Source organism: Scleropages formosus, chromosome 4 (genome assembly GCF_900964775.1).
Source record: "Scleropages formosus chromosome 4, fSclFor1.1, whole genome shotgun sequence".
Taxonomy (NCBI): Eukaryota; Metazoa; Chordata; class Actinopteri; order Osteoglossiformes; family Osteoglossidae; genus Scleropages; species Scleropages formosus.
This window is the reverse complement of record NC_041809.1, coordinates 28,746,475-28,757,878: the sequence shown is the minus strand read 5'-3', so window position 1 is coordinate 28,757,878 and position 11,404 is coordinate 28,746,475. Positions and strand designations below refer to the sequence as shown.

At 41.0% G+C, this 11,404-nt stretch overlaps 1 protein-coding gene across 4 annotated transcripts; it reads right to left on the bottom strand.

Annotated features, from left to right (window-relative positions):
• Window positions 1–284: 284 nt before the first annotated feature.
• birc2 (baculoviral IAP repeat containing 2) lies at window positions 285–7,387 on the bottom strand. Of its 4 annotated transcripts, XM_018751816.2 has the most exons (10): window positions 7,354–7,369; window positions 6,922–7,261; window positions 3,058–4,631; window positions 2,848–2,947; window positions 2,193–2,271; window positions 2,053–2,101; window positions 1,570–1,812; window positions 1,037–1,291; window positions 719–760; window positions 393–586 (listed from the first exon to the last, which is right to left on the bottom strand). In XM_018751816.2, exons 3-10 carry the CDS (start codon window positions 4,190–4,192, stop codon window positions 393–395), a joined length of 2,097 nt encoding a protein of 698 aa, XP_018607332.1. In that variant the 5' UTR covers window positions 4,193–4,631; window positions 6,922–7,261; window positions 7,354–7,369. The 4 variants fall into 4 exon arrangements, with proteins under 4 accessions (XP_018607336.1, XP_018607332.1, XP_018607334.1 ...); XM_018751820.2 differs by having other exon boundaries at window positions 285–586; window positions 6,922–7,365; XM_018751818.2 differs by lacking the exon at window positions 6,922–7,261 and having other exon boundaries at window positions 7,354–7,387.
• Window positions 7,388–11,404: the final 4,017 nt, after the last annotated feature.

Below are 11,404 nucleotides of genomic sequence, written 5' to 3'. Positions count from 1 at the left end.
TGCATTTATCACAAAGGTCAGCTGAGTAAGAGTTTAAAAGATTGTGTTCTCTGGGCCACATCCTGTTATGCTGCAGGTTCATCAGAGGTATTCAAGCAATTTTTAAATGCGTCACTTTCACTCACTGTGCCAGGAAATACCTGGAAAGACAAGGCACCATATACTCTTTTCAAGAGATAAAACTGTATTTGAATGCAATTCACAAGCCATGTGACATACATATAGTGAAAGAGGAAATGGCAGATTGTGAAGCCAAAGGAATTTGTGTTTTTTTTTTTTTTTTAAATAAATATTACCACTGTTAGAAAGAAACAGAACAGAAAAGCAGACTAGAAATGCATTGTTTGCTAGAGTATTAGTTCAACAACTACATGCAACTAATCAATGAAAGATTAGGAAAGGAAAGTTCGGACAGTGCCCTTGACAAGCCCTCTGCAGATAGGGCACTTGCGTAATGATGGTGCACACTCTTTGCACACCACCAGATGCCCACAGGGTATGAAGACAATGTTGACCTCCTTGTCCATGCACACTTTACAAGTACGCTCCTCCTGCAGTCTCCTTAATTGTTCCTCCATAGGCAAGTCTGTTAAGAAAAAAAAAAGCAATCATACTTTTCTTTTAGTGGTTACATTTGTCAGGTTTTTAAATCTGAATTCTTGTGTGATAGCAACACACAAATTAAAAAAAAAAAAAAAGAATTTATCCCTCTACATACCTGAAAGATCTTGACTCGGTGACACAGCTTCATTTGACTGGGCTGAAATTGCAGTGAGAAGAAAAATTAAACAATAGTTTTTAGTTCTAAGGAGTAAAGGAGATCAAGGATTTTTTCTTTGTTTGGAGCCGGGACGGGGTGGGGGAAGTCTGAAACCGCGTCTCTTGAACATCACCTGTTGTTGGCAGCTCTTCACTTGAAATCCCTTTTACAATGTGCCTACCTGACTGGCTGATTACCAGTGTCCATCACAAAGTTATCACAGTGAAGTGGTCAGGTTAAAACAATTGTTTTTGTGAAAGCTGAAAAATTAAATACCCATTAGTTCTCTTAAGAGGTATACGTCGTTCTTTTGGATCCAGTTTCGGAACACCTCAGCTGCCGCGTTCCCTTTTGATAGCACCAGGTCTATAAGCTGGCTGGTCTGTTGCTTGACTGAAGTGCAGCTCGCAATGGTGTCGTATTCCCGCTGGAGGATTACAGACTGCTCTAGCAGATGGTCCATCAAGCTTTGAACACTCTTCAAGCGCTGAGTAAGGGCAATGTGATGTTTCTTCAAAAATGTGAAGCCATCTGAAAACAATTATAAATCAATGTTATAGCATCTTTAAGAAGTTAACTTATCTGTGGACCTCTGGAACCAGCCTCAAAAATGTCTTTTTACTTTACTCACAGTTTAACATTACAGACAGAAACACTTGAGAAATTCCAGTGGAGACTCAAATAAGTCACATTTCCAATTATTTATTTAGTGTCAATAGTAGTTCCAACAGAAAACCCTCAAATAATTTAAGACAACATTACATTTGATAAACAGATTCTTCACTAAACTGATGAGCCCCTGTTTGTACCTGAGGCCATTTCCTCTGCAAACCTCTCCTTCTCCTCTTCCCTTTTTTCATCTTCAGCACTGAGTAGGTCTGACACTAATTCTTGAACAGCCTTGTAATTCTCGCCACTAGTGAGAATTTTGCTTTGCACAGTTTGTTTGACCAGAGCACGATCAAACCCCATCTCCAAGGCTGACATCACCACAGGAGTGTTCATCATAACTGCATCTTCTGAACGTTCTTCTCCAGGCGCAAGGTGCACCACTGTTGAAAACAAATACAATAAGCATTTTACCATACTGTAGACAAAGAGCTCTTTCCCAGCCAGTGGACATGATGCACACTGTAACCACTAAAGAATGACAGAAGCCGTAACCAGTTGTAGACTATTATTTCCATCTGTACATCACTTTGTACAGCTTTAACAAGGCAGAAATTTCAAAACATTTACATGCCAGTTTTATCATGAGATTAAAAAAAAACTGCATATAGCTGTTCGCCTACCTGGTGGATCAGTGAACTCCCGTGAAGTACCGTCACCATTTGTCAAGAGCTAGAGAGTAAGAATTTGTTTTAGTTTTTAATCTTACACTATTTTTACAAAAAGCTTTTTTTCCCCCCCTTTCAATCACCAAAATATTTACCTGCTCAAACAACCGTGGAAATCGAGCTTGAATCTGATGGACAAACTCTTGGCCCTTTTCTTGCAGAAGGTATTCACATCTGCAAATACATCACACAGAATGAGTAAATTTAAGGGTACTCCACAGACTAAAACTAGCATTTGTGTGGCTTGCAACCGCAGAGGTGAAAGCATCAAATGTAAAAACTAAATTGCACGTATGTGATTCTTGGGCATCACCATTTACCTCGATACTAGCAAGCATAAGCCATTTTTCCATCAGACAGCATTACACTGACATAAAATTACAAAATCTCTTAAGTTTATGGAAAATTTGTTAGTTGCTGATATTCTTATTAAATTCTTCATTTAAGCACTTGCACATATTGCTGAATTAAGTTCTGAAAGAAGTTTGACACCATTTCCAAACATTGCTAATTTTAAAATTGTATTACACTGAAAGATAAAATGGTTGTAAAACTGGAACCTTATTGGAATTAAGCAGAAACTGTAATATCAGTTCTTTGATAATACTCAGCTTTACGATACGGACACCTTTAAGTTATAAGCCTGAAATCTAAATTGCTTAACTACCTTAATCAGTAAACTGCAGTTTAGTGCAGTATTTGAGACATTTTTTAAAATGATGCTGATAATAATAATAATAATAATAATACCTTGGAAACCACTTGGCATGCTCCACCCAGGGATCGTCACCTGACTCCCAGCATCTGAGTCCTCCATCACAGCAAAAACACTTCACATCATCATTGCGACCTACACAAAACACAGAATTTTAATTGAATCTGACAGGCTATAATTCTGCAACATAATATTTTCATTAAAAATAAAGGAACTCAGCAAACAAAATGGAGGCAAACCCTTACCCACATAGTAAAAGCCAGCTTTTGCCAGCTGATCTGGTCGCACTGGTATTCTGGTTGGCCAGTTGACAAATGTCAGCAGTCTTTCCTCACACTGCTGCATGGCTGGATTAGACACATTTACCAGACTACCAGGAGTGATAGGAACATTTTCAGTTCTGTCTCCTCTCACAAAGCGACAGTTGGGGTAATGCCTCTGATGCTCTGATACTGCCCTGTCACCAGGCTCCCAATTGCTGAGCTGTCCTCCACAGCTAAAGCAGGCCACTCGATCACCCTGTCCCAAGTAATAAAAGCCAGCTTTGGCTAGATCAGCAGGAGTGACTGTTGTTAGCGTCCAGTTCTGAAAAGTATCTAGGCGTTCCTGCTCACGGCACATGCTTGGGTTGTGACAGGTGGGTGGACGCTGATGTAACATGTCCTCCACACCACGGGAGCTTAGGGGACTAGCCGGGGCCAGACTTGTGAACCCCATGTTGAAGTAGCCCCCTTGTTCATCTGGCTGCCCAGAAGAAGAGGAAGTAGTGTTGGTAGCAGAAGATGATACTTGCAAAACTGGCAAATTGCGCAGAGGTGAGAATGCAGAGTGGGAAGACGACAAAAGGCTAGAGGTGGAAGGTAAACTCTTGATGAATGTACAAGAAGGAGAGAGCTGTCTGTGCCTCTCAGTGGGGCACTCTCCTGACTGCCAATTGTCTGCAGTGACATTACAGCGAAAACACTGGACACGATCCCCAACGCCTGTATAAAAAAACCCTGCACGGGCAAGACTCCTCTCTGTAACAGCTGCAGTTGAGGGGAATTTGGCAAACGTGGAGATTCGGAACAGTTCGGAAGAGTTATCATAGAGCAAATCTGCTGGGGTACTGCTGCTGCACAGGCTCCTTAAGAATGAACTGTTTTGTAAAATTTCCATTTGAGAAGCTGTAAAAGGGATGCCCTTTTCAGGGAGAGAGGTTTGAATTTTTAGTCCCTGTGGAATAAATAAATAGAAATATGTATAAACTATTAGATTTAATTTAGGAAAATGAATAAATGTACATGTAATTAAAGAATATGGTGTATTCTTTTGAGTGTCATTCTGTCTAACATTTGTTCTCATTATTTCAGTGAGTATAGCCATAGATGCCTTCTCCATCAAGACATCTGGATTCTAATAGGAAACACACTAGTTACACAACACTATGAGAACTCTGTTCTTAACAGGAAATTAAACAAATTACTGATGCTACTAATAAAACTAAAAGAGGGACTAACATACAGCTACCATTTAACATCAGCCTGGATCACTCACACTGTGGTTTATTAAATGAATATTAGCAGGGACTATGGTAAAAACTGGGGTATGTCTTTTAAGTCTGCACATAATTTAACAAGCACAAATTATAACAGATTCAAATTTTATACTATGTAAAAAGGTAAAGTATTAAACTATTCAAACCTCTCTCCCAGAAATGAACATCCCTTGTTTTAATATTTAGATTTCCATTGTTGAAATATTAATCGACATCCAAAAAAAATGAAATAAATAAAAATATTAAAAATGGGAACTTCTTTGTTGACTTCAGCACACCAACCTAGAGGATGAAAAAAAAACAAGTAAATGTTAAATGTCTTCCCATAAGTTGCATTACAACACAAGAAATCATGTGATGTCTGATGAACTAGAGAACAGCAGCAGTGTGTTAAAAACCCAGTTTTAATATAAGGGAACAGGGTAGCTAGTACTGAAAGCATGTGCTACTATTTAATATTTAACAGAAACTGTAAAAGATATCAGTTTCTTCTGGTCTAAAAATTGAGTTACATACACATCCAAATGCATTGCAAATTTTACTTAAGTCTAACCACTCATTCCATGAACAAGTACCCTGTACCAATCAAAACAATTTTTCAGAAACAGAAATATGGTGGATTATTGTAAAACTATACTGAGATCAACAAATTATACTGAATAAGTTACTGAACGAACCAATAATGGGTTATTGCTACAATTTTACATTGCACAAATTCAATATCAATCACAAGGGAGCCCAAAACCCACTACTCCCCAAGACCATATGACTACAACATTGTGAACCTGAATGATGGGACAAAAACAGTTAAGTCACTGCCACGTCCTGATTTCATCTGCAATCTTGATACAAACCAACAGCACAAAAATTACTTAAATTCATTTATCCTCCACAAACTGCATATATTGTACTGTTCTGATATGCTGACTCAGACATCCAATATTAAGTAAACTGATTCTATTGTCCAGTTGACTGTCAGCATCATTTAGCCAATACTCACAGCAAAAAATAAAACAATGCAAAAAAAAAAAAAAAACTATCAATCAATGTTTCTAATCATAATTAAGTCCTATAAACAACGACGTTATTCGGAATATGTTTTAAAAAAAGCTGCATTAGCCTATGATTAGCCACTCAAAGGGAGAGGAATCTGCTTCATGACTAAGGTGACACTGACATATTTGAAGATCATGTGGATCATTGCTCATCTGCTTAGTGCCTCAGAAATAAAAACCCAAAAATGTCTATAAATGTTTAAAATTCAACGTTCCTTCAAAAATACATCAAATTTAGCCAATTCTTTTGGATGATTTATGATTATTAACTAGCGTCCCAAACCGTGTCTCGTCTGCAATTCTGTGTCAATATGGGCAATACCCGGGAAGCAACGACTGAACAATAGGTGCCCTTTTCTATTAAACAGCAAGTGTGGTTATATTTCTAAATCTGGCATCTAATTCTAAGACGGTACGTAACAATGGTGCAAACAAAGCAAAGGGTGCCGCGAGGACAGTGCAGCGTCCGGGTGCCACGCGCTTCAGCCCTTCAGAGCCGACAACCGCGAGGTGCGGCGCGCGCTCCCGCATCTTCTTTTCCTCATTTTCGCCACAGCTTTGCTGAAGTACTTCCGCAAGGTTATTTTAAACTGTTTAAACATTTCCACTATGTGTCATATATCCTATACACGTCACCATACATACACATTACACCAAAGATTCAGAAACGCTGAAAACAACTATTCATAGGTCGTTCCAAATCTCAAGCCTACTGACTGAAGCAAGGATACACAGACAGAGGAAGCCATTCTATTCACACTAACTAAGCGCGCAGCAGACTCAGTGAATTGAGCTTATTGATGAGGACGACGTCGCCATTACTCCAATTACAGTTACGACGGAATGACTAAAATAAATGCGTACCGGCGTCGCCGCACTGCTCTATAATCGCCACTTTAAAAATAATACTAATTAATTCCCTTAGCACTATCAAGTGACACACATGCTAAACGGGTGAACCACCTTACGATCGTGAGCTGAGCGAGCGGCTGTGCTGACGGGAACAGGTTCGCAGCACAAAATGGCTCCACGGCACTCTGCCGAGCCCGAGGGAGAGCGCGCGAGAGTGGGCGCGCGCGGCGCTCGGGCTAACGGCGCGCCGCAGTGCCAGTGGCCCTTCCGTATCACGGAGACTCAAACCGTTCTCTCAAACGGCTAGAATCAGAAATCACGAGCACTCAGGAAGCAAAGGGTAACCCCAACGTGGTAACAGTGCTTTAAAAAAAAAAAAAAAAAAAAAAAAATCTTATTTTAAATTGCGATTACTAAGGCCGCCTAGCTAGCCGCCTCTCTCGTCAATACAAATGAAATGAAAGAAAGAGTAAAAACTCTCGAAGTCAGACAGCCACATAAATATTTTCTGAAAACAGTACATTTTAAAATTTAAAAGACCGATGAGGAAAACATCCACTCAATGCTTACTGTTCTCTAGTAATTAAAAACCGAATCAGCTGCAGAGGCAGCACGAGAGACGTTACCCCTAATATGGCGTAACTTAAAGTGGCAGAAACACTTACTCCGTGTACTCAAGGTGCCGCAAAGCACCGGCTCCACTGTGAGAAATCCGACGCAGACGAGGAAGGGTGTAAACACCAGGTTATGACTGACTCCCTCTGAATGTGGATTCAAGCTCGTCTGACTGCTGTAAGTTTCAACTAGTGCGTAAAGAGACACGGAAGCAGCGGGGGACTTTCCCACCAAGTTCGGCGACTTGGGTACTTTCCTGTATTGTTTTTCGAGAACACGCAGCAGACGCTTGGGAACCTTACTCAACCGGGGCGATTCTCGAACTGACAGCTCATCGCGGATTTCCAGCTATAACCCCCGGCAGTGACCAGGGCTGCCCGCCCACCGTTCCTTTCAAATCAAATATGCCCAGTCAGTGCGTCTTCGAATAAACCGCTCATTTCTACCAAGAGAGCACCATACAGGCGGGTTCGTCAGCGTACCTTATCCTCGAGCTCAGTCAGTCCCCGCTGGAAACGAAACTGAGCGGAACTCGTCCGGAAATGACGTTCGAAACTTGACATGCCGTGGCGGCTTTACGTTCCATTTTCATACATGTACATTTATTTATTCATTTAGCAGATGCTTTTCTCCAAAGCGATGTACATCTGATAGAAAATACAGTGTGTGCATTACAGCAGGAAGAGAGACTTAAATGCAGAAGCGTGATTCTTAAGTACAATTAGTTTCTTTCCACCATGAATGTGAAACAATGTCACAACGAGTAGCTGCGGAAAACTACAAAAGTGAAGAGCGCGGAACGTGTCAATATGTTGAATTGTGTATTTATGTTAGTTGGTCTTATTGATTTTTCTTGTTTTATTTTACATTTTATTATTGGCATGACAGTTTTTAGGATTAATTTATTTATAAAATAAAGATTTTAATCACCGGAAATGATGAAGGGAGAAATTCGAGTTGGACAGTGTGTGGAACCAGACACCGCTTTGGTGGGCTGGTAATCCAGTCTGATCCGTGAGGGAAAAAAAAAAAAAAGAATATCTCTTTTATTTTTAATTGGAGTTGATGTAGATTAAAAAATAAAGAAATACTGCCTTTATAATTCCTTTTAAGATCTGTATGAATCCTTGGAGCAGTAGCAATTTCTAAAGGCTAAGGAACTGTAGTAGACTGGGTCCTCAACTTAAAAACACAACAGAAAGTCAGACCGTAACCCAGCTGTTGTTGGATCATAACTCAAAAGTCTTTTTAAATAATACGTATGCATGGCTGCAGTGGTGGGACTCGGTTTAAAATACAAACCAGGCCCTTAGTAGTAGTTTCTGGCTACTCAACACTGAAATATTATCACTAATGTAGCTGTCATGCCCCATATACCAACCAAATAGGCTAAATGTGGCAGATTAAGCAATGATGCATAAAAGGGAAACAAATTAACACTAATGAAAAATCAACTCCCTCTAAACCATTTTCATTTCTGAAAGGGATTACCTGTGGAGCCTTTGCATCTTCTCAGGAAAACCTTGACAAGGACTATCTTACCCAAAAACAATTATTAAGAAGTAGAATGATTCACAGTGCTCCTGGGTGAGGGGTCCTTCTGTTCTGTAGAGCCCTAAGTGCAGAAATCAGTAAATGCACTACTATATTAATCCAAATGTACTGGAACACATAGGGAAACAAGACTTATCTGAGGGTAAAACAAAAATTCTTAAGAAATAAGAGGCTTTCATCTATTGGTGCACATCTCATTTCATTTGCACTTTTAATAACACGGTGCACACCTAAAGTTGTTCTTTCATTTTCTGCACTCATTCTGAAACACCAAAAAATCCCATCATTCTATAATAAAATAAATAAAAACCCTTGCAACACTCCCCTCCATCCATTTGTCATCTACACAATCAATAAATGTTTAATAAATCAGATGTCCCTCAATTTATATTTGGTTAAGCTTCCATAAAAATCTCACAGAAATGAAAAACTATATTTTGTAAGACTTTTCATTTTTAACATTTTTATTGATTTTGAAGTACATTGGAATGAAAGCTAATTTGAAACGAGTGTAAATAAAAATATATTGTCTCCACAATCCCCTGTTCAGTTCAAGACTGTAGAACAATTTATCCCATAAACATGTGCAGCATTCTTCATCTTGTTACTGATCACTGAAATCAGGGACACCAGACAGGAGTTAGCACTGGAAGTGGGTTGAATAAAGGCAGAATGCATTTTCAGTTTATTGGTGCTCTTTTGTCTCCATGGTAACAGGGCACCTTCCAACTCAAGCGTTATTAGAATCACCAAAATTCATAAACACCAGGCCAACTTTAAGTGAGCTGAATTAAGGTGGTTCTACTCCATTCCCTGAGGAAGTGTTTACTGACACCTGTCGACTACATATTAAATACAGTTGGTCCCTTTTTGTCTTAATGGGGATTCATTACTCAATAAGTTCAAAAGTCAAATGTAACAGAGAGCAGATGAGGGGTTTTCGGCAATTCTGTCTGCAGGTACTTGTGCAATGGTTGCTGGCAAAAATAACTTTATTTAGTTTTCTCTTTTTACTTTCAGTCATTCATTTTACTTTAGCTCAAAGTTAATAAAAAATGTTCTTACATGATATTTTGATTTATTATAGCTACTGAGACACTTTTTTTTGCTGAGACACTTCCAAAACCTATCCAGTGGGAACTGAGATACATCTCTGTTCTTAAGCTTTTATTGATCATGTAGAGGGAGTGTGGCGGTGCAGCAGGTTTGGCCGGGGCCTGCTCTCCGGTGGGTCTGGGGTTTGAGTCCTGCTTGGGATGCCTTGTGATGGACTGGCGACCCGTCCTGGGTGTGTCCCCTCCCCCTCCAGCCTTGCGCCCCGTGTTGCCGGGTTAGGCTCTGGCTCACTGCGACCCTGCTTGGGAGAAGCAGCTTCAGACAATGTGTGTGTGATTGTGTAGACAATGGTGTGGAGTGCAAGCAAATGTAGCTTTGATCCCCGCTATGTCTACGGGGAGTTTTCATGGGTTCCCTCTAGGTCTCCAGTTTCATCCCACAGTCCAGAGACACAGAGTTCAAATAGACTGGACGCCAAAGTGTGTGTGTCTGTCCATCCTATGACCTGGCTAGTATGTACCCCCTTTTACCTGGCTTCTGGGATAGATCATGGCAACCCTGCTGAGGACAAAGTGTTTACTTAAATTACATGGATAATTGTCGAAATGACAAACATTGAAACATGCTTGATGCTGACTAATACTACACTCTTGTTTGAATTGGTCAAAAAGGAGCATTTAAAAGGTTATGGAATTGATATGGTTCTGTTTTCTGTCATTTTAAAGTGGACCTAATTTTAATGTTGTTCTGAGATGATGGAAGAGAACGCAACCGTCAACATGTACCCTGCCCTGCGCACTATGTCTGGGATCGGCTCCGGAGCGCTGCGACCCCGACAAGAACAAGGGGTTACCGGAAGTGAGCGACTTTTGGATTTATAAACAAATCAAGTTATGGAAAGAGTTCTGCTCTTGACTGTTAAGCAAATGTTACAATAACAATATCACTTAGTCAGTTTTGTTAATCGCATACCCTTGCAAGGGTCACACACATTATTTTACATTAACTAATTTTTAGCTGATACTTTTCTCCAAAGTGAGTTACAATTATTTACCCATTTATACAACTGGATAATTTTACCGGAGCAATTCAGGGTAAGTACCTTGCTCAAGGGGGGTGCGGTGGCGCAGTGGGTTGGACCGCAGTCCTGCTCTCCAGTGGGTCTGGGGTTCGAGTCCCGCTTGGGGTGCCTTGTGGCGGACTGGCATCCCGTCCTAGGTGTGTCCCCTCCCCCTCCGGCCTTACGCCCTGTGTTACCGGGTAGGCTCCGGTTCCCCGTGACCCCGTAAGGGACAAGCGGTTCTGAAAATGTGTGTGTGTGTGTGTGTGTGTGTGTGTGTGTGTGTGTGTGTACCTTGCTCAAGGGTACTACAGCCAGAGGTGGGGATCAAACCTGCAACCTTGGGGTCCAAAGGCAGTAGTTCTAACCATTACGATACCAGCTGTCCTTTGTAAGGGTCACTTTGGTCTGGAGCCTGTCCCCAAAGCACCGGGCACTAGGCCAGGAGGGATGCACACTGGATGGGATCCCAGGCCATGGAAAATCTAACTAGCGGTTGATCCAATGTCTATGCGTTGGATCTTATGTTATTAAGGCTGATAACATACGGTCTTCGTATCAGTAAGGCAAGCACAGCCCCATTATAATAAATGAGCATTTATCCATTCATCCAAGCCCAAAACGATACGGCCTTGTGTCAGGTCACGATTGTCCACGTGACGACAGTCCCGCCCCTGCGCTGGTAAGCAAAAGGGCATTTGGCCAAAAATCGTGACCCATGTGACGCTTGTTTGAATAACGTCACAACGAGACAGGAATGTTGGAGCATCTGTAATGGAGTTTCCGTCCAGTGTAGTTGCGCTCACTCCCGGTGTAAGCGGGACACGTCCGCCCCCGTCTGGTCAAATAAATTCCCCAACGTG

Excerpts from the sequence above, each read along its gene's own strand:
- birc2 (XM_018751818.2), bottom strand. The coding sequence starts at position 4,192 with ATGGAGAAGGCATCTATGGCTATACTCACTGAAATAATGAGAACAAAT. Across the intron at positions 1,292-1,569 it reads TGCAGAGGAAATGGCCTCAG|ATGGCTTCACATTTTTGAAG; the intron begins GTACAAACAGGG and ends AATTGTTTTCAG. Across the intron at positions 587-718 it reads ACCGAGTCAAGATCTTTCAG|ACTTGCCTATGGAGGAACAA; the intron begins GTATGTAGAGGG and ends TTTTCTTAACAG.